Below are 23,604 nucleotides of genomic sequence, written 5' to 3'. Positions count from 1 at the left end.
AGGTTCAGAAAAGCTTCATAGAGAAACTGGAGATAAGCCTTAAAAGATGGGTGGTTTTTTTGCTTTGTTTTGTTTTGTTTTTTTCACTTTAAAGCTCTTTAATGGGATATAATTGCTTTACATTGTTGTGCCAGTTTTTGCTGTACAACGAATCATCTGTATTTACACATATATCCCCATACCTCCTCCTTCTCGTGACTCCCTCCCTCCCTCCTTATCCCAACCCTCTAAGTCATCGCCCATCAAGATGAGTGTTCTTAAAAGAGAGAGGCCAGGGGCTTCCCTGGTAGTGCAGTGGTTAAGAATCCACCTGCCAATACAGGGGACACGGGTTTGATCCCTGGGCCGGGAAGATCCCACATGCCACCGAGCAACTAAGCCAGTGCCACAACTACTGAGCCTGTACTCTAGAGCCCGAGAGCCACAACTGTTGAGCCCATGTGTCACAACTACTGAAGCCTGTGCGCCTAGAGCCCATGCTATGCAACAAGAGAAGCCACCCCAATGAAGAGTAGCCCCCGCTCACCACAACTAAAGAAAGCCTGCGCACAGCAGTGAAGACCCAACACAGCCAATACATAAATAAATTAATTTTTTAAAAAAAGGGAAAGAGAGAGAGGCCAGTCCAGGCAAAGCAATCTATGGAAGCAGAGGCTTGGAGTCTGGAGCCCCAGGGTCCATGAAGGGAACTACACTACCCATAATTCGTAATTCGGTAAGTTTTGGGGTGGGAGAGGGAAGGGGAGGCCACCGTAGGACAAGATCATGGAGGAGGGTACATGGGTACATCCTACTGGAAAGCCAGGGTTGGTAGTTTTACGGCAATTAGTTATGTGGCATTGTAGATAAGGAAGTGATAGGATTTCATTTGCATTTCAAAACTATTATTGTGGAACCAGTGTGGAAAGGGAATTGAAAGAACATTTATAGTTCTGGCAAGAGACCAGGGGCCAAAAGCAAGCAGAGAAGTGGGGAAGCGGAGCCAGGTCGAATGTTGAAGAGCAGACGCGGAAGTCCCTCTGAGGTCTCCCTGGGCTCTCAAAACACCCAGGTTGCCTCAGTCTCAGCATTTATCCCAGTGTGCTGTGATGGCCTATTTATTTATTTATTTATTTATTTATTTATTTATTTATTTATTTATTTACTGGCTGCATTGGGTCTTCGTTGCTGCACGCGGGCTTTCTCTAGTTGCGGGAAGTGGGGGCTGCTCTTCTTTGTGGTGCCCAGGCTTCTCATTGCAGTGGCTTCTTTTGTTGCGGAGCACAGACTCTAGGCGTGTGGGCTTCCATAGTTGTGACACGTGGGCTCAATAGTTGTGGCTCTCGGGCTCCAGAGCGCAGGCTCAGTAGATGTGGCCCAGGGACTCAGTTGTTCCGTGGCATGTGGGATCTTCTGGACCAGGGATTGAACCCATGTTCCTGCATTGGCAGGCGGATTCTTAACCGCTGCGCCACCAGGGAAGACCCTGTGATGGCCTATTTATTATCTATAGTCTTCTTGAGGGTAGGAAATGTGTCTTTTTTTTTTTTAACAAATTGTTTTATTATTCGATTTAAAAAGCAGTGAAAAATGAGAGAGGGTTTAGCTACCTGGGAAATGAACTTGAAAAAGAGAAGCAAAATGTGTCCAATAAATAGATATGTTTTTTTAGCTTCTAAAGAGGCAGGTTTCTTTGTCAAGAGTTACATTTGACAGGACAATTTTCTGTATTGAAATGATTGTTTGCTATTAAATGAATTTATTTCTCATTTCTTTTTTTCAAATGTTTTATTGTGGTAAAATACATGTAACATGAAACTTACCATATCAATCATTTTAAGCGTACAGTTCAGTGGTATTAAATACATTCATAATATTGTGCAACCGTCCCTACCAACCATCTCCGTAACCCTTTTCATGATGTAGAACTGAAACTCTATACCCATTGAGCAATAACTCCTCCTTCCCTCCTCCTGCCAGCCCTGGCAACCACCATTCTACTTTCTGTCTCTATGGTTCTGACTGCTCTAAGTATCTCATATAAATGGGATCATATAATGTTTGTCCTTTATGTACGGTTTATTTCCCTTAGCATAATGTCCTCAAGGTTCATGCATATTGTAGCATATGTCAGAATTTCCTTCCTTCTTAAGGCTGAATAATATTCCATTGTGTGGCGTATTTACATTTTGCGTATCCGTTCATCTGTCAATGGACACTTGTGTTACTTCCACATTTTAGCTACTGTGAATAATTCTGCTGTGAACATGGGTGTACAAATATCTCTCTGAGGCCCTGGTTTCAATTCTTTTGGATATATACCCAGAAGTGGAATTTCTGTGTCATATGATAAATGTATTTTTAATTTTTTTTTTGAGGAACTGCAATGCTGTTTTCCATAGCAGCTGTACTATTTTATATTCTCACCAACAGTGTATAAGGTTTCAATTTCTCCACACTCTCAGGAAATGCGTCTTACTCTCCTTTACCACCAGCACTAGCTCAGTTTTGGCACACTGTAAGAATTCACATATTTATTAAAGGGATGGGTAAAGGATGTGGTGGCTCAGTACACATGAGGGATAAAGAGGAAAAGAGAAGTCCATACTGAATCCCAAGTTTTCAGCTTGGGGGATGAGTGGTGGCACCACAGCCTATGACTGCAGGAGGAGAAAGAGGTTTGAGGAGAAAGAGAACAGATTCTGTTCAGGACATATTGTGTCTTAAGCAGCTTTAGAACACTCAGGAGGAGGTTGGTATCCTAGATTGGAAACAGGAGGCAGGTCTGGTGGGTAAAAGAAACATGGGGGTCTGTCTGTAACAGAGTTCTCCAGAGAAACAGAACCAAAAGGATGTATACAAAGAGATTTATTTTAAGGAATTGGCTCATACAATTGTGGGGACTAGTGAGTCCAAAAAATCCACAGGGCAGGCCAGCAGGGCTGGAAACTCAGGGAAGAGTTGACGATGTAGCCTTAAGTTTGAATTTGTAGAGCAGCCCTGCAGATTGGAAACTGAGGCAGGATTTCTATGTTACAGTCTTAAGGCAAAATTGCTTCTCTGGAAACCTCGGTTTTTACTCTTAAGGCCTTCAATGATTGGAGGAGTTCCACCCACATTATCGAAGCTAATCTCTTTTAATTAAAGTCAACTGGGTATAGATATTAATCATATCTACAAAATACCTTCGCAGAAACATCTAGACTAGTGTTGGACTAAACAACTGGGCATCATAGCCTGCCCAAGTTGACACATAAAATTAACCATCACAGAGTCATCAAGGTGATAACCAACCTCTTAAGAGCACACCACGGGGCTTCCCTGCTGGCACAGTGGTTAAGAATCCGCCTGCCAATGCAGGGGGACATGGGTTCAAGCCCTGGTCCAGGAAGATCCCACGTGCCACGGAGCAACTAAGCCTGTGTGCCACAACTACTGAGCCTGCGCTCTAGAGCCTGAGAGCACAACTACTGAGCCCATGCGCCACAACAACTGAAGCCCGCACACCTAGAGCCCATGCTCCGCAACAAGAGAAGCCATTGCAATGAGAAACCCACGCACCACAGTGAGAAACCTGTGCTCCACAATGAAGAGTAGCCCCCGTTCACCACAACCAGAGAAAGCCTGTGCACAGCAACGAAGACCCAATGCTGCCAAAAATAAAATAAAAAATAAATTAAAAAAAAAAAAAAAAGAGCACACCAGGGAGAACAAGATAAAGGCTAAGAAGGTATATGGTCAGGCCACTCAAGATGGCTGTTCTCTTGCTCTCTATACATCCCCTGCCCAACCAGTGCCTGCTTCACCTACACCTTGCACACATGACTGGTCTTCCTACATACTTGCCCCTGACCCTAGCTAGTGATTGTTCTTACCAAGGGGGTGGTAAGGAGCAGCCGCTCAGCTAGTTTCCCTGGTAACAAATGAGCCAACCTATAACTGGTAATCCCCCTATAACTGGTAATCTCCCCTTTCCCCTCCACCCCCAGGGGCAAAGCCTGCCGCCAAGTCCTGCCTGCCCACCCATCAACCACACATGGTGGGGTGTCGCTCCACGATCTTGCTTCAGACGCATAAGCTTTCCCATTGACTAAACCATTGATGTCTCTGTTGCTGACACCAGGCTCTTTCTTCAGTTTTAAAGCTGGGCAAGTCCAGGCCTTATAGGCCTGGGGGTTCAGTCCAACAGAAGGCTAAGGATGCCAACAGTTAAAAGATGGACCAAGGGAGAGGGTGAGGGGTTACAGAAGAGACTATGGTTGTAGAAGGAAGGGAACCCAAAGAAAAAGATGTCACAGAAACCAGGGGGAAGCAGTGTATCAAACAAGCAGGGTCAAATGTGCCACAGAAGTGTGCTTAAGTGAGATGAGGACTGAAAACAGGAAGCCTTTAGTGACATTTTTACAAAAAGCAGCAGCATTCCCACTGCCAATGGGAGTGCAGATTTGTACAACCGCTTCAGAAAATACTTTGGCATCAGTCAGGACCCCATCACCCAGCAATTCTACTCTTGGGAATATACTGAAGCTTGCTACTCCAAGTGTAGTCTACAGACCAGCAGCACTGGCACCACCAGGAGCTTGTGGAAATGCAAAATTCCAGGCCATCCAGAACTACTGACTCAGAATCTGTATTTGAACAAATCTCTAAATGATTTGTGTGCACAATGAAGTTTGAGAAGCACTTACTCTTGAAACTTTTGCTCATGTTAAAACAATTTTGCAAACTATGTATCTCTTGCACATTTTTTCTGCTGTTATCTAAAATTTTCCTCAAATTTTTAAATAGTTGCAAAAAGATGCAATTTCCAGCATGTTGTAAACATTGACCTTTTTTAAAAAAGGTGTTGTTTCACTCTTTTAATGATACTGTCTATGATTCATTAAAAAGTACATGATCACACTCTTTTTATCAATCAGAAATTTCACATCTGGGAATTCTCTCGCAGTCCAGGGGTTAGGACTCCACGCTTTCACTGCCAAGGGCCCAGGTTCAATCCCTGGTCAGGGAACTAAGATCTCGCAAGCCACGAAACGGCCAAAAAAAAAAATATTTCATATCATTCCATTTCTTCTGAATTCATTTCTCTATTTCTACCTCTGAAAATATTATCCTAATATAATATGTTTTATGCTTGAAAGTCCTCTATTCTCTGCAACCAAAATATGTATATAACTTAAAATTGAATTTTTTAATATAGATATTATTCTTTTATTTATTTAATATATTTATCCGGTTGCGCTGGGTCTTAGTTTCAGCAGGTGGGCTCCTTAGTTGCAACTCGAGGGCTCCATAGTTGCTGCATGTGAACTCTTAGTTGTGGCATGCATGTGGGTTCTAGTTCCCTGACCAGGGATTGAACCCAGGCCCCCTGCATTGGGAGCACAGAGCCTTAACCACTGCGCCACCAGGGAAGTCCCTAAAATTGAATTTTTAAAATTTGCTGTGGCCTTAAGGCTCTGAGTGTTAAACTTTCTTCTGAATTCAGTTCTTATTATGATTATCAATAACAATTTGTCAAAAGAACATGAATATATTATAAATTTGCTACATAATGATTAAGCATAAACAAAAACCACTGGAAGCACAATTTTAAGTAAGATGATTAGGCCACTTTCTTTTCAATCAGTTCATGTATTTATGGATGAATATTATTTATTGCCAGAATTAGGCAGAATTCAGCTGGAATTCCATTCTTATTTTGTTCTGAAAATTTTGTTCCCATAAACGTATAGATGAGAATCGAAGCAATTTTCTCACAGCAATGTCACTAAGTTCTTTGAAATCACACAAAGTTAAATATCAAAATACTGTTCTATCATCAAAAATCATTATGCTGGTTTCTTAGAAAACTAAGCGTGCACTTACATATGGCCTAGCAATCACATTTCCGAACACTTATTCCAGAGAAATGAAAATTTATTTCCACACAAAAATCTGTACACGATTGTTCATATGTAATAGCCAAAAATCAGAAACAATGAAAATGTCCTTCAATAGATGAATGGCTAAACAAATTATGTGCATCCAGTCCACAGATACTATTCAGCAATATAAAAGAATAAACTATCGATAGATGCAACAATTTGGATGGATCTCAGGGCATCATGCTGAGTGAAAAAAAGTCAGCCTCAAAAGGTCACATTCTGTAGGACTGTATTTACATATTCTTGAAATAATAAAATTATAGAGACAAAATATTTAGGGGTTACCAGGGATTAGGGCTGATTTCGGGGGAGGAGTTGATATGTCTATAAAGCAGTTAACTGAGGAAGATCTTTGTGGTGATGTAATTGCACTGTATCTTGATTACAGTGGTGACCACACAAATACATATGTGATAAAATGTCACAGAACTATACATACACATTGTAGCAATGTCAATATTCTGGTTTTAATATTGTCCTAAAGTTATGTAAGATGTAACATTGGGGGAAAATGAGTGAAGGGTACATGGGGATTTCTCTGTACTATTTTTGTAACTTCTTGTGAGTCCACAATTATTTCAAAATAAAAAGGAGAGAAAAGTGAAGAAAAAAAAATCAGTATGCTGGTCACTTCAACAAACGGTGCTGAGAAAACGGGATACCCACATGCAAAAGAGTGAAGTTGGACTCCTACCATGTATTATGCACAAATATTAACTCAAAATGGATCAACAACCTAAATATAAGGGCTTAAATATAAAACTCTTAGAAGAAAACATGAGTGTATTTTTATGACCTTGGATTTGGCAGTGGATTCTTAGATATGGCACCAAAAACACAAGCAACAAAAGAGAAAATAGATAAATGGAACTTCATCAAAATTAAAAATGTTATGCAAAGGACATTTATCAGGAAAGTGAAAAAGACAACCTACAGAATGGAAGAAAATGTTTGCAAATCATATATCTTGTAAGGATCTAGAATTCAGAATATATAAAGAACTCTTACAACTCAACAACAAAGAGTCAAACAACTCGATTTAAAAATGAGTAAAGGGGCTTCCTAGGTGGCGCAGTGGTTAAGAATCCGCCTGCCAATGCAGAGGTCACAGGTTCGATCCCAGCTCCAGGAAGATCCCACATGCTGCGGAGCAACTAAGCCCGTGTGCCAAAAAGAAAAAAAATAAAATAAAATAAAAATGAGTAAAGGAGGGAATTCCCCGGCTATTCAGTGGTTAGGATTCAGTGCTTTCACTGCAGGGGCCTGGGTTCCATCCCTGGTCAGGGAACTAAGATCCCAAAAGCCACATGGTGTGGCCACAAATTTTTTTTTAATTTTAAAAATTAAAAAATAAATGAGCAAAGAACCTTACTGTATAGCACAGGGAACTATATTCAATATCCTATGATAAACCACAATGGAAAGGAATATGAAAAAGAATGTATATAACTGAGTCACTTCGCTGTTATAGCAGTAATTAACACAACATTGTAATTCAACTATACTTCAACAAAAAGCAATATTTTAAAAAATGAGCAAAGGACTTGAATAGACATTTCTCAGAAAAGATATATAAATGGTGCCAGCAATCACATGAAAAGATATCCAACATCATCAGTCATTAGGAAAATGCAAATCAAAATCACGTGGATTACCACTTCACACCTGCCGAGACCAGCTCGGCGACTCGAGGTGAGTGACGGGTGCCGCAAGCTTGAAGAAGACACAGACACAGACTGAAGAGAAAAGTGGGACCGGGGGGCTCAAGACCTCTCGGATCAAGAGCCCCGCTGACTCATCCCAGGCTGCTTTTATTGAGTTCGTGGGCTAACATTCTCAGGTTACACTCATAAACAGTCAAAGGCCTCACATGATTGAGGCAATTATCTTTGTTTACTTCCTGGGTCCGAGTTGAGCAGGTGTGGATTTGAGCTGGGGGTGGAGAGCAAAACAGCCCTGAGGGCAGGAGACCGCTCTCAGATATTGGGGGTCTGTGCCCCACCCGTGTTGGCCCCTCTGCGACTGTGCCTGTCTTAGGTTGTTCCTCCCTTGAGGAATCTTACCCGTCTCTGGCTAACCAGTCATCCTCCAGGGCCAAACACGGTGATATAAGGAAGGTTCTATGCACCACCCCTGTTGGCCCCTCTGCGGCTGTGCCTGTCTTAGGTTGTTCCTCCTCTGAGGAATCTTACCCGTCTTTGGCTAACCAGCCATCCCTCAGGACCAAACAGGGTGATAATAGTCTCCACGCTCCGCACCCTCAGCTCCTCCACTGCTCAAGAATCCCATCGCTCGGCCCACATCAAAAAGGTTCTCGAATGTCTTCCCACATCTCCCCCTTTTTGTTTTCGTAGGAGAAGATAAGCCTATTCGAGTTATTTCTTTTTCAGTCAATCCTTGGAGCGTCCTTCCTGTGCACCTGAGAACTTAAACATAGGATAATTAAAAGACAACAAAAAGTATCAAAATGCTTAGGAGACTGCTATTCATGCCTTTTATCCAATCCAATGGATGCAATGCTTTTAATCCATCAGCTATACTTTGTAAAGTAGCAAATTTGGTGTAGAGACTGCAAAAATCATATTGCATGCCAGTTATTTTAGTTTGTAATTGTTGTATGTCCAGTGTGAGACCATCCGCTCCATATCCCAGCAGATGTGTCACTGGCATCATGGCCATCCCAGATTTGTAATGTTCTTAAACTTAAGGGAAGTTTCCATATTTCTGTTTGAGCTCTGCCATTCTCTAATTGAGGCCAAGGAAGTATTAATCCAATCCTAAGCCACAAGATGGGATAGGGCGAGTGCATGGCAATATTGGTATATGCCATCACAACCTTTTATAGGGATTGCAGGAGGAGTTTTTTTGGTGTAAACCATTAGAGACTGCATACCCCTTAGGGGACCAGTTTCATACTGTTCCATAGGAACCATTAAGTAGTATCACACCCTCCGTCCCACGGCAAACATCCCAAAGAATCTGATCTTGTCTGTCAGCCCATATCCGTTTTATTTTACACAAAGGTCTATCAGGGATGGCATAATTAGTAAACTTAGTCTCCAAAGCTCAAACCTGAAGACAAATGTACAAAGTTCATCTCCGGAGATTCTATATCCCATTCAAAATGGCGTTTCTTTGGAACGCTCATGATATGGCTTAATTCTCCGAGATGGAATCCACACAGGTTCCAGGCCTTGTCCTGGTGACACACAAGCAAACCCTCTTCCCCATGTGATTAACCTTCCTGATGACCAGATATTAGTCAATGGGTCCTGCCACCATATCAGCGGCTGTGCATCATTAAAGTGAGTCACATTCTTAGACGAGGCTTGAAAATGCCTCTCAGCTGCTGTATCTGTAGCCTGTGCAGATACATTCAAAAAATTAATAGTAAATAAGGCTTTATTTAAAATTGTTTGTTGCCCTTGGGTGATTCCCCCTTTTTGTTTTTGGAGCATGTTTTTAAGTAGTTGGTTTGCTCTTTCAACTATTGCTTGTCCCTGGGGGTTGTAAGGAAGTCCTGTAGAATGTGATATAGACCACATATCAAGAAATTGTTGAAATGCTTTACTAATGTAAGCAGGGCCATTATCTGTTTTAATGGCTTGTGGCAACCCCCTGACTGCGAAGCATGCATATAAATGCTTTTGCACATGCTTTGCAGTTTCACCAGACTGGGCAGTAGCCCATATAAATTGAGAAAATGTATCAATGGTTACATGCACATAGGAGAGCTTAGCAAAGGATGAGATGTGAGTAACATCCATTTGCCATAAAGAATTAGGGCGCAAGCCCCGTGGGTTTACACCAGGTTCAGATTGCTGAGGATTATTAATAATTTGGCATGATGGACACGTTCTTAATATATCTTTGGCTTGATTCCATGTAATATCAAACTTCATTTTTTTTTTTTGACTATAAATATATAAATTATTTATGGTATATTAAATGAAACATTGCTTATAATTAAGTTTAAGAAAACTATATATAACCGGTAGTAAAATAAATTAGAATAAAGTGGTGAGAAAGAATTTAAAACTATTTTTTGACAATGATGCATAATTAGTGAAATACTATCATTATATAAACATGGAAAACAAGTGGAAGGAAACAGGCTGATAGTTTTATAGTTTTCTCCTCTTTCTCAAAATGTTACTTTATGTTATAATGTTCGTATAATAAATAACTAGATATGTAGGTATCAGTCCAGATCCCCTGAGAAGAAGATGCCAAGACTGGATTTAACACACCAGAGGTTTATCGGGACAATGCCGGTCTTCATCTGATAAAGACCCAAGGTAGACAGACAGAGTCTTCAGACAGGGATGCAATTTTGACACCTTTGCCACCAAGTAGTTTTGTCAGCAGCTGATCTGAGATACAGCACTTAGCTTCTGAGTTTTTACTTCCCCTTCTGTAAACAAAACTGGCAGGATTTTTCAGAGGCCTCTTACTCTCCTCTTGGGGCTTCACGGCACTTCCCAATTCTTTACTTTTATCAATTTCACTTTCCGTGAGCCTTCGTCACTCAAGCCCTTCGTGCCCCACGTTGGGCGCCACTTGCCGAGACCAGCTCGGCGACTCGAGGTGAGTGACGGGTGCTGCAAGCTTAAAGAAAACACAGACACAGATTTAAGAGAAAGATGGGACCGGGGGACTCAAGACCTCTAGGATCAAGAGCCCAAACTTCATTTTTAAGCCTTTAGCATTTACATGAGTCAATTGGTGGAAATGTTGAGCTTCATCCAATATGGGTGCAACAAGTCTATCAGCAGCTCTGTTACCTGTTGCCAGAGGCCCAGGCAAAGTAGTATGGGTCCGAATATGGGTAATATAAAAAGGAGCGTTTCTAGAATGGACAACTCGTTGAAGTAATAGAAAAAGATCATAAAGAGGCTGTGGAATAGACTGCTTGATAGTAGCAGTTTCTATCATATTAGTGGCTTGAACCACATAGGCAGAATCAGATAAAATATTAACGGCCTGAGGTATGTCTTGCAAAGCACAGATAACTGCATATAATTCTGCTTGCTGAGCTGAAATGTGAGGGACAGGGATTTGTCGTGTTTTAAATCCCGTATATCCCGCTCGGCCCTTACTAGAGCCATCAGTAAAAATTATAGAAGCATCTGGTATAGGATCAGATTTTGTTATTCGAGGTAGAATCCATTGAGTTCTCTTAAGAAACTGCAAAATGGGATTTTTCGGATAGTGATTATCAATTTTTCCAATATAATCAGCAAAGGCAATTTGCCAACTTACACAATTTTGGAAACAAGCCTGAATTTCTTTAGTAGTTAAATTAATAATTATATGTGAAGGGTCAGTTCCAATTAAATGCTTACTTCGAGTTCTTCCCTTCAGAACCAACTGAGTTAATAATTCTAAATAAGGTGACAAGGATTTTACCATAGTATTTGCTAAAAACAACCATTCCACAATTCCTTCATTTTGCATGAACATCCCCGTAGGTGAATGAGGAGAAGGTAATATAATTAATTGCAATGGCTGATTAACAGTTACTCTCTGTAATTGAGAAGAATGAATTTTATTTTCTACAAGTTTTAGTTCCTCTAAAGCAGCTGATGTTAAAGTTCTTGGACTATTTAATTTTGAATCTCCTTTTAACAAAGCAAATAGGTTAGACAATGCATAGGTGGGGATCCCTATGCATGGGCGAAGCCAATTAATATCTCCTAGGAGTTTTTGCAAATCATTAAGAGTTTGGATTTGATCTGACCTCAGTTCCACCTTTTGTGGTCTAATAGTTGTTCTATCAACTATTGTGCCCAAATATTGATACGGGCTATGCATCTGTACCTTTTCTGGAGCTATTTTAAGTCCTGCTCTATCAAGGCAAAGCTGCATGCTAATATACGCAGAAGTAAGTAAATCTTGATTAGGAGCAGCACACAAGATATCATCCATGTAATGGATAAGATAACAATTAGGAAATTCTAGTCGTACTGGTTCAAGGGCTTTAGCAACAAAATTCTGGCAAATAGTAGGGCTATTCAACATGCCTTGAGGTAACACCTTCCATTGAAACCTTTTTCGAGGTTCTTTATTATTTAGTGCAGGCACAGAAAAAGCAAATTTTTCTTTATCCTTGGGATGTAATGGAATGGTGAAAAAGCAGTCTTTCAGATCAATAACTATTAAAGGCCAATTAGCAGGGATCATATTAGGTGATGGGAGGCCTGGTTGTAAGGCCCCCATTGGTTGTATAACTGCATTGACTGCTCTGAGATCTGTTAATAAACGCCATTTACCAGTTTTTTTCTTTATTGGAAATACTGGAGAGTTCCATGGGCTAAAAGATTCTTCAATATGTCCTTTTTCTAACTGTTCAGTCACTAATTCTGTTAGAGCTTCTAACTTTTCTATGGTTAAAGGCCACTGCTCAACCCATACAGGTGTATCAGTTTTCCAGGTCAATGGGATTGGTGCTGGGGGAAGCAGCAAGCTTTTACGAACAGTGGCCACTAGTGAAAAGACTGATATCCAAGACCGTCTCTATTTGCATTACCTTCAGCTGGAATGGGAAATAGTTTCCCTTGATGATATTTACCAAGACCTAACCCTGGCTGATATCCTTGATTTATTTGCATTTCTTGACTTTGCATACTATAAGTATCTAACGTTGGAATGTGGATTTCAGCCTTCCATTGTTGCAATAAATCCCTTCCCCATAAATTAATGGGAAGGTCTGCTATATAGGGTTGTAAGTGGGCTGGCTGCCCATCTGGGCCAATACACGGCAATATTTTAGCACTTTGCTGCAAGCCATGAGCTCTACCTAAACCTACCACTGTAATGTCTGCAGGACAAGTAGGCCAGCGAGAAGGCCAATGATTACTGCTTATAATTGAAACATCAGCACCTGTGTCTATTAATCCTCTAAAAGCTTTTCCATTTATAGTTATTGAGCATGTCGGGCGTGTTTCTAAAATTTTTTCAGAGAGGAAAACTCCAGCCTCTCCTGTGCTTCCAAAGCCTTTCGTTCTCCTTACTTTTGTACTATTGCCAATCTTATAATACGGCAGGATAAGCAACTGTGCTATTCTATCACCTGGATGGGCTTTCCATGGAACCGAAGTTGATATCATCACTTTAATTTCTCCAGTATAATCATTATCAATCACTTCAGTATGAATTCTAATTCCTTTTTGTTTTTCAGTTTCGTTTGGCACCGCACATGCCCATCGGTCCTCTGATGGACCGGCTTATTCATCAAAGCTATCATTTGAGCCCTCAGGAGCCCATAGAGGCTCTAATAGAGGCTCTAATACTGACTTAATCAGAGACCACATTTGACCAAACAGAACCTGGTACGGGAGTCCCTTTAGAATGCAGTTTTTTAAGTTCGTTCCCAGCCTTATCCCTAAGTACATAAACCCAGTGTTAGCCTAAAGAAGGAAACCACATACAGTATTCTCAACTATTTACAGAATTTCTAATAATCGACCTTCACTTGCTTTTTACAAGACCTTCACTTGCTTTTTACTCCACCTGCCCTTAGGAGCTGCCGTAACAGGCATACATCTGGTCGATATTAATCTAAACTTTATTTCCCATATTTTACCCCGAACACAAACTACCCAAGAGATTTACTTACTGGCAGGATTTTCTCAGAGGCCTCTTACTCTCCTCTTGGGGGCTTCACGGCACTTCCCAATTCTTTACTTTTATCAATTTCACTTTCCGTGAACCTTCGTCACTCAAGCCTTTCGAGCCCCACGTTGGGCGCCACTTGCCGAGACCAGCTCGGCGACTCGAGGTGAGTGACGGGTGCCGCAAGCTTGAAGAAGACACAGACACAGACTGAAGAGAAAAGTGGGACCGGGGGGCTCAAGACCTCTCGGATCAAGAGCCCCGCTGACTCATCCCAGGCTGCTTTTATTGAGTTCGTGGGCTAACATTCTCAGGTTACACTCATAAACAGTCAAAGGCCTCACATGATTGAGGCAATTATCTTTGTTTACTTCCTGGGTCCGAGTTGAGCAGGTGTGGATTTGAGCTGGGGGTGGAGAGCAAAACAGCCCTGAGGGCAGGAGACCGCTCTCAGATATTGGGGGTCTGTGCCCCACCCGTGTTGGCCCCTCTGCGACTGTGCCTGTCTTAGGTTGTTCCTCCCTTGAGGAATCTTACCCGTCTCTGGCTAACCAGTCATCCTCCAGGGCCAAACACGGTGATATAAGGAAGGTTCTATGCACCACCCCTGTTGGCCCCTCTGCGGCTGTGCCTGTCTTAGGTTGTTCCTCCTCTGAGGAATCTTACCCGTCTTTGGCTAACCAGCCATCCCTCAGGACCAAACAGGGTGATAATAGTCTCCACGCTCCGCACCCTCAGCTCCTCCACTGCTCAAGAATCCCATCGCTCGGCCCACATCAAAAAGGTTCTCGAATGTCTTCCCACACACACCCACTAGGGCAGCTATTAAAAAGCAACAGCAATGGAAAATAACAAGTGTTGGCTAGGATGTGGAGAAACCTACACATTGTGCTGGTGAAATGGCTCAACTATTGTGGAAAATAGCTTGGCGGTTCCTCGAAAGCCAAATATAGAATTAACATATTACCTAAGAACCCAACTCCTAAGTATACACCAAAAAAAGCCCTGAAAACAAGTACTTAACAAATACATGTATATACATGTTCACAGCAGCACTATTCACAATAGCCAAAAGGTGGAAACAGCCCAGATGTCCATCCACGATGAATGAATAAACAAACTATGGCATATATGTACATTGGAATATTATTCAGCCATGAAAAGGAATAGAGTATTAACACACGTTACGATATGGATGAACCTCAAAGACATTATGCCATGTGAAAGAAGCCAGACACAAAAAACCACGTATTGTATGATTCCATTTATACAAAATATCCAAAATAGGTAAATCCATAGAAACAGAAAACACATTGGTGGTTACTGGGGGCTGAAGGGAGAACAGGGAGCAACTGCTTAATGGGTATGGGGTTTTCTTTTTTTTTTTTCTTTTTTTTTCCTTTAAGAACTTTTATTGAGATACAATTGACATACAATAAACTGCATATATTTAAAGTATACAATTTGATATTCTTTTCTCATTAGTAATGTATGTATGGCAATCCCAATTGGTATGGGGTTTTCTTTTGTGGTGACAGAAAATGTTTTGATGGTTGCAATATGGTTACATGTTGCAAATTTACTAAATGCCACTGAACTGCTCACTTCAAAATCGTTAAGGGACTTCCCTGGTGGTCCAGTGGTAAAGAATCCGTCCTGCAATGCAGGGGACATGGGTTCGATCCCTGGTCAGGGAACTAAGATCCCACATGCCGCGGGGCAACTAAGCCCAAGCGCCTCAACTAGAGTACCCTCATGCCGCAAACTGTAGAGCCCACTCACTCTGGAGCCCGCGCACCACAACTAGAGAGAGAAAATCCACACTCCACACCTAGAGAGAAGCCCGCACACAGCAACAAAAGATCCCACATGCCGCAACTAAGACCCAACGCAGCCAAAAATAAACATTAATTAATTAATTAAATGGGGTTTTTTTAATTGTTAATTTTAGGTTGTGTGAATTTCACCTCAATAACATAAAGGATAGAAAAAATAACCAATCAGCTGACACTCAATGAATCTTCCTTCAATTTTCTTGAAAGGAAAGAAAATGTATCTGACTTGCAAAATGACGTCACTAGGTCACTCACTTCCTCAGTGAGATTTTGAAACTGTCCCTTTAGTGTCTGGTGTTTTTACCTTCCTGGATTCCCCCTTGACCCTTCTTTCTGTGGTAAGGAAGGGTTGGGCAAGGGAGGGAAAAGGGATACCTACTCCTTCACGGGGGCCCTCTCAGGCCCACCAGTGTCCCAACTCATATGGGAGTGTCAGATCTAAGAACAATTCCCTTACATCACTCCAGGTCCACCTGACCCTTGGACAGTCCTGTCACATCACAGAGATACACATGCCCTAGTGTGAAGACTAAAGCCCTGGAGAAACTCACCCAGAGAAGAGTAAAAGAGAGCTCACAGCAGCATTGTGGTGATAGCCACCAGTTTAAACAAAGCAAATGTCAATCCACAGGACAAGGGATTTATACATCGCAGGGTAAGCATGTAACAGAAAGCAAGTAAATGAGTTACAGCTACACAGTCATCAAAATCATAATGGTGAAGAAAAAAGCCAGCCCCAGAAAAGCACATGCAGTATGATTCCTATGATCCTATCCCTGTGAAGATCAAACAGGCAAAACTAAACAGTATACTGTTTAGGAATACCTACAACATGCATAGACAGTGGAACTATGAACTTAAATAAAGGAAGTGAACCTAAGGAATTCAGGGTGGAGTTCACTCTTCCAGGAGGGAGAGGGATGCAGTCACTGCGGAGCACATGGGACATCTGAGGTCCTGGGAATTTATTTCTGTGCGCGTGCGTGTGTGTGTGTGTTATGATTTTTTTAGTTTTATATTGCAGTGTAGTTGATTTATAATGTAGTGTTCGTTTCAAGTGTACGGCACAGTGATTCAGTTCTATGGGAATTTACTTCTTAAGCTGCGATCAGGTACCCAGGGGGTCTGTTACATTCAGCTTTAACTATACATGTTCATTCTATACATGCTTCTATGTGTATAATATATTCACAATAAATATTTTTAGGCAAGAGGAGGAGTGTGAAGAGAGAGTGAAGAGGCTGAATGAGGACCTCAGAACGCTGGCTGTGCTGGGAAGAGGGGAGGAAACTGGAGAGGGTCCAGGTTGAAGAAGCCAGAGCCTCAGTTAAGAGACAGGGCCAGCAGAGGGATGCCCTCTGAGAAGGGGATCCGGAGTGGGGTGGGGGACTCAGGAGAGAGGACAGGGTTGGAAGGGAGCTGTGGGAGGGGGAGGGGCTCTTCCAGGTGCACAAACTGGCACCCAGAGCCCAGCTGAAGGGAGCCTGCCAAGAGCAGCTGATCGATGCACCGCGAGTGGTACCTTGGCTGGAAGGAAGGGAAGGAGGGAGGGAGAGAGGGAGGAGGGCCTGACAGGAAAGGAAAGACCACGTGACTGAAGGTTCCCCTAGGGAAGTGGAGCAGGTATACTCGCTGCCCTCCAGGAGGGAGTAATCTGAGGGCTACTCAGAGAATGATATGCTGGCATTTTCAATTTCATAGAGGATGTAGTTCCAGGTGCTGATATTCACCAGAGTGTGATTCCAGTAAGAAAGTGGATGAGATGGAGTCAAGATAAAATTTGTTGGAAGGAGGTCAAGAAGCTTTGAAGAAACCAGTAACATAGGCTGTAGAAGGGAAGGGGTCTGGGTGGAGGTAGGAGGGAGGCCTTTGAAAATGTACCCTTTTACACTTTTTGAATTTTGAACCATACAAATGAGTCTATGAAAACATAAAAATAAATTTTTATTGGCATGTGGATGAGGTTGTCTGCATGGACACTGGCAGGCCTGAAAGTCAGTTGCTCATGGCAACAAGCAGAGGTAGGGAGTAGCAGAGCACGACTCTTGGGGCTGCGAGGAAAGGGTGCCTGTTCCTGGGGTTGACAAGGAGCTAGAAGAATCCACCATCATTTCCCCAGACCTAGTGCTGAGCAAAGCGGGGGGGGGGGGGCGGGGGGCGGCAGAGAGTGTGACTTAGAGGAGAGGAAAGGTCATGGACGCAGGGAGAACGAAATTCCCTCTAAAGCAGGAAGGGAAGGGGAGAATATTTCAGGAGGCTGAGGCTGTGAGAGGGTTCCAAAGAATGGAGGGAATGGGTTATTGGAGAAGGTGCCAGCATTGAGGAAATGTTGAGGAATGAGTGCCTTGCAGGAGATAGACAGGAGTTTAGGAAAGGTGGTTTTACAAATAGAGGGGACTGGTGTGGGCCTTTTGTTTTTATAGGGTTTCTTTTCTCAAGCTGTGAGCCCCTGTCACCATTGCCTGAACAGGCTGCTGTTTTCACCAGGATTCCTACAGGATTCCTGAGGGCAGAGCTGAGTGTGGGGCAAAGGAGAAAGGGGGAGAAGTTGGAGATTCTGTTGTAACACAGGAAAGTCTTAACAGCCTATGGATTAAAAAACCCAGGCTGACCTCCTTCCTCCTTTCTCTTGGTTGCTCAAGGAATATAGTTATTTCAGTCTGGGCAAAGCACAATTACAAAAGTAAACCCACTGCCAAAAATACTTTGAATGCCACAGGGAAATGTCTCAGCTTTCCTACTGCTTAGACATTTCCTACTATGCCACTGCTCACCTCCATCAGTAACCAAGAGAGGCGCTCTGAGCCCTGAGCTCGCTAGTCCTTGACCTCTTCTCCCAAACATACACACAAACACACACACACCACTTTTCAGATTGAACTTCTGTGGACTGATAGGGCTGGAAGAGACCTCAGAGGACAAACCCTCCATTTCATTGAAGAGAATACTGAAACCTCTGGGGCCTTGGGGCCTCCAAACCTGGACTAGAACCTAGATCTTCTGTTTTCTAGTTTTTTCTTGAATCCTTAGTCAGATTTTATTTCTCAATCCCACTAAGAATCCTGGATGTATCTGTTCTTGACACTATGCCAAGGCATTTGGTGATGCCACCCAAGGACAGGAGGGCCTCTCATTTTACACTGGCAGAAGTTGGGGAAAAGGGCCAAGGATCTAGATGTCCCTACAAAGAGTATGTGGGAAAACAGCCCTACAACATCTCTCCACCAGATTGTACAGGAAAAGACAGCCTTGTGCACTACAGCTTGTCTCCAAATAAAACTGTAACTCGGTGGGCTGGGTATTTGAAGGATTCCCCAGCTCTCAACTCCACCTGCCACCTAGGACTACCTGTCTTAAACTCTAAACAGAGATTAGGCCCCCCTGTCCCATTCATACTCCCAGAAACGAGAGGTAGCAAGAAGGGGATAGGATACAAAACTTTACAAACTTAAATTCTTACCTTGCCAACTTTTTAAATTTCTGCTCTCACTGGAGTGTGAACAATTCTTTTGAGAAGTTTGGCAATGAGGGAAAGAAGAGATAAGATAAACAGATTTTTAAAGTTCTTTTGAAAATTTCAATCTGTCCCCCAATTAGGCAAAGGAGAAAGGAGCTCTCATTGATTTATCACCTACTATATGCCAGGCTCACTTAAACTTCACATTAGCCCTGTGAGGAATCAGAGTCTCCAAAGATAAAGACTCTGTGATTCAGAGAATTAAGCAACTTGCCCAAGGGCCCTCTTTTCCTAAGTAATGGAACATGGCGTTGAGCCTAGGTGTGTCAGGCACAAATGGCAACATAATCCATGTGGCCTGACAACAAAGATATTTCTACAAAGAGGGCATTTTTGAATAGAGAGAACTGGGTGAAGTCAAAAAAGTCAGAGAATTTAAAGGGAAAGGCAAAGAGTAGAAGCACCATCTGAACACTGCCCCTGCTCCCAAGACCAAAGGGCATCCCTTGAGTTCAGGATTCAATTTAAGTCAGGAACAAACTTTTTTTGGGTGGATGCTGGCTGAACTGAAGAGGAATGACTTCAACAGTCAGTCATTTACTGTATGACTTTTATTTGCAAAACATAACCCAGGACATAATTCATGCAATCAGGGGAAACCAGATATTGAACACATTCCATCAACGTTGATGTGTAAGGAGAATGCTCTAGTCTCCTGGAGGGTGTAACAAACAAATCCAGTTGGCAGGAAACAGGGGCTTCTTCACCTGGACTTGGTTAGGTGGGGAAGTGAGTGTAGGTTTGACAGGTGCAAGGAAGAGGGAGGGAAGGGAGCCAGTCTTCAAGGCTGGTGATGAAGCCGTGGAGATGACAGCTTAGTTTGGGAGTGACAGAGAAAGAGAGGCAAAGGTGCAGAGTTGAGGGAAAGTTTTGTTTAGGGCAGTGGAGCTCTGACCTTGTCAGTCTTGGTGGAGCGGGCAGGGATGGGAAGGATGCTAATATAAACAGCGTACTAATATATTCACATAATTATAAGAATTAGTACTAGGTCTAATTATGTAGTAGGGATGAAATGGGCAAGGTTATCGACCGTTTGCCTTGGCAAGAAATTGGGACCAATTCTGAGAATCGAGGGAAGGAGAGGGTAGGTGTGATTTCATAAGATTTTAAGACAGAGGAGAGGAAGCTGAGGACACTGTATTGTTTGGCCTTGTAGAAAGTTAAAATATCTTTTAGGCCGGGAGTGCTGAGGTGGTTACTAGCTTCGGAAAAGTTGGAAAAATCTGGACGTGTGGCTGGATGAACTGTGGACATAATCAACAAGGGATGCATGCATGGGCAACAGCAACCAGCATCTCGCTAGCCACGGGGCGGCCTGGGGCCCCGGGAGGGGCAGTGGCTGCAACTCCGGCCCCGCGCCGCACAGCTGGGCCAGAACACCACCACCCCCGTAAGCAGGTGGCAGCGCCTCCCGCGGGCAGCCAGGCGGGCAGGGAGCGCAGGGGGCGGCGGCGCGCACCGCGGGACGAGGAGCGGGCTGCGCCGCGGGCCGCCGGGAGTGGGGGGCGGGCCCGAGCGAGCGGGCCTCCGCGCGGCATTTGGCACGCACGCGCAGACGGGCCGCGGGGCCCGGAGGCACAGAGGAGGGGGAGCCAGAAAGAGGGGGGGTGCGGAACGTATTTCCGCTCTGGCGGACAAATAATACCGGCCAAAGGAGAGGCCAGGCCGTCCGGCCCTTTAACCGTGTGGGGGGAGCTGGTGAAGAAAGGGGGGTCGGGAAAGGGGGAATCCTGCTCCTTTAATTCCCTCCCCTCTTCCTCCTCCCCGAGTTCTCGCCGACGCCGCCGCGCGCGGGGCCTGGAACACACGGCACGAGCCGCCCCCGCCCCTCCCCCCTTACGCCCACGCGGAGCCGGCCCCGCGCGCGCGCCCCGTGCACCCCCCGCGCCTGCGCGCTGCCCAGGCCCTGCCCGTTTGTGGGGGCGCAGTCGGCCCCGGGGGGGTGGGGGAAATAGGGGGGTAAAAAATCAGCGCGCGGAACCCATCCAGGTGAGAGGCGCGTGCACTCAGGGTCGTGGGGCGGGGGGGGCGTGCCACGGAGTTCTGAACGTGGGGGGGGCGTGCACGATGCGTGCAGGCGGAGGGGGGAAGGACGTGAAAGGCGCGTGCAAACGTGCAAGGGGGGGCGGAGGAATGAAGCAGCGGGTAAAGGGGGCGGGGTGAGAAGAGGCTGCAACCGGGGCCACCCCAGAGCCCCAGGCCTCTGCTCCCCCTTCCGCCGACCTTCCCCCGTGGGCGCGCGGGCTCGCCCCATCATCGCGGGCGGTCGGGCTGGGGGGTGTGGACGCCGCTGCCCCGCCCCCGGGAACCACGCCTCCCTCCTCTCCGAGGGACAGCGCCTCCCCGGGGGCTAGGGAAACTGAGGAAGAGGCTTGAAGACTGGGTGATCTGATGCTGGGGGGCCAGGCAAGAATGGGGGTGCGAGGCCTGGAGCCTTGGCTTAAGAAAACCAGAGACCTTTGTCTCTGACTGGTTTCCTTCCCGACCAGGGTTGCTCACCCCCCGCCACAATGGCTTCTGGGGTGGAAGTCCTGCGCTTCCAGCTGCCCGGCCACGAGGCCGCTACGCTGCGGAACATGAACCAGCTCCGCGCAGAGGAGCGGTTCTGCGACGTGACCATTGTGGCCGACAGCCTCAAGTTCCGTGGCCACAAGGTCATCTTGGCCGCCTGCTCGCCGTTCCTGCGGGACCAGTTCCTGCTGAATCCCAGCTCTGAGCTGCAGGTCTCACTGATGCACAGTGCACGCATAGTGGCTGACCTGCTCCTCTCTTGCTATACGGGCGCCCTGGAATTCGCCGTCAGGGACATCGTTAACTACCTGACGGCCGCCTCCTACCTCCAGATGGAGCACGTGGTGGAGAAATGTCGGAATGCCCTCAGCCAGTTCATCGAGCCCAAAATAGGCCTCAAGGAGGATGGGGTCAGCGATGCCAGCCTTGTGAGCAGTGTCAGTGCCACCAAATCCCTCCTCCCTCCTGCCAGGACCCCAAAGCCAGCCCCGAAACCCCCACCCCCACCCCCTCTCCCCCCTCCACTTCTGCGGCCTGTGAAGCTGGAGTTCCCACTGGATGAGGACCTAGAGCTGAAGGCCGAGGAAGAGGACGAGGATGAGGACGAGGACGTGTCTGACATCTGCATCGTCAAGGTGGAATCGGCTCTGGAGGTGGCACACCGGCTCAAACCTCCCGGAGGCCTGGGAGGAGGTCTGGGCCTCGGAGGCTCTGTGGGCAGCCACCTTGGGGAGCTGGCCCAGAGCAGCGTGCCCCCCAGCACTGTGGCCCCACCGCAGGGTGTGGTGAAAGCCTGCTACAGTCTGTCCGAGGACGCGGAAGGGGAGGGCTTGCTGTTGATCCCAGGAGGCCGGGCCAGCGTGGGGGCCACCTCAGGCCTGGTGGAGGCAGCAGCGGTGGCCATGGCTGCCCGGGGGGCGGGGGGCAGCCTGGGGGCGGGGGGCAGTCGGGGACCCCTGCCCGGAGGCTTTTCCAGTGGAAATCCCTTAAAGAACATCAAGTGTACCAAGTGCCCGGAAGTGTTCCAGGGCGTGGAGAAGCTGGTCTTCCACATGCGGGCGCAGCACTTCATCTTCATGTGCCCGCGCTGCGGCAAGCAGTTCAACCACAGCAGCAACCTCAACCGCCACATGAACGTGCACCGTGGCGTCAAGTCGCACTCGTGTGGCATCTGCGGCAAGTGCTTCACGCAGAAGTCCACGCTGCACGACCACCTCAACCTCCACTCGGGAGCGAGGCCCTATCGCTGCTCCTACTGCGACGTGCGCTTCGCTCACAAGCCTGCCATTAGGCGGCACCTCAAGGAGCAGCACGGCAAGACCACGGCCGAGAACGTGCTGGAGGCCAGCGTGGCTGAGATCAACGTCCTCATCCGCTAGCGCTAGCCTGGCAGGCGCTGGGTCCCTGGGCAGGGTGGGAAGGGAGCTCCCTGGTCCAGAATAATAGGTGGGTGGGGGGTCAGGGGCAGGCAGGTACGGTGGGAAGCCTGAGCAGACACACACATCCTGAGGGAGGGGCTGAAGATTCCTTAGAGAGAAGCTCCTGCCTCTTCAGAAGAAAAGGATGGACAAGGAGAGAGTTCTTTGAGAAGGCCAAGGGAATAGGGGTTCCCAGAGAAAGATTTTCTTCTCTTGGAGGTGCATGGATATGTGGAGGGAGGGAAAACGTCCTATGGGATAAGGGGGTAAAAAAGACTGGAAAATGTTTTATTCCTGGTTAAGGCTGCCCAGGAAGAGGTTCTGACATTTCTTGAGGTAGGGGGTGGGGGGGTGGGAATTTGGCAGGAGGCAGCTTACCTGCTCCTGCTTGGAATAGATCCTTGGGAGAGGGAGTGGTAGGGGGAAAGGATTACTGAATTCTGGAAAAGGAAGGGGGAGACAGTTCTTGCATGCTGGGGAAATGGGATGGGTACAAGGCTCGCCAAAATTCTAGGGAGAACAAAATAAGATGGCAGGTAAGAGAATATGGGGGTGAGCATCCTGGGTAGATACTGGGAAGTGGAGTACAATAGCAAGAACTATGAATAGTGGTGGGGTGGGGGGTAGGGCACTTAGATGAGAGGACACAAGAAGGGCTGTTGGGGTGGGGGAGGGAGAGAAGTAGAGACTTATACAGTATTTTTTAAGAAAACAAAACGTATTTTTTAGGATTTTTTCTGGAGTTTGGGGTTTTAGTTTTTCTGCTTTTGTTTTCCACAAAATAAAAAAAAAAAAAAAAAAAA

At 45.5% G+C, this 23,604-nt stretch overlaps 1 protein-coding gene across 1 annotated transcript; it reads left to right on the top strand.

Moving 5' to 3' along the window:
- Nucleotides 1-20,477: 20,477 nt before the first annotated feature.
- Nucleotides 20,478-23,121, top strand: ZBTB12 (zinc finger and BTB domain containing 12). Its single transcript, XM_057698745.1, has 2 exons — nt 20,478-20,861; nt 21,362-23,121. The coding sequence occupies exon 2, from the start codon at nt 21,383-21,385 to the stop codon at nt 22,760-22,762; it is 1,380 nt and encodes a 459-aa protein (XP_057554728.1). The 5' UTR covers nt 20,478-20,861; nt 21,362-21,382; the 3' UTR covers nt 22,763-23,121.
- Nucleotides 23,122-23,604: the final 483 nt, after the last annotated feature.

Source organism: Hippopotamus amphibius, chromosome 11, assembly GCF_030028045.1.
Source record: "Hippopotamus amphibius kiboko isolate mHipAmp2 chromosome 11, mHipAmp2.hap2, whole genome shotgun sequence".
Taxonomy (NCBI): domain Eukaryota; kingdom Metazoa; phylum Chordata; class Mammalia; order Artiodactyla; family Hippopotamidae; genus Hippopotamus; species Hippopotamus amphibius.
The sequence above is the reverse complement of the archived record's forward strand: the minus strand, read 5'-3'. Positions and strand labels throughout refer to the sequence as shown.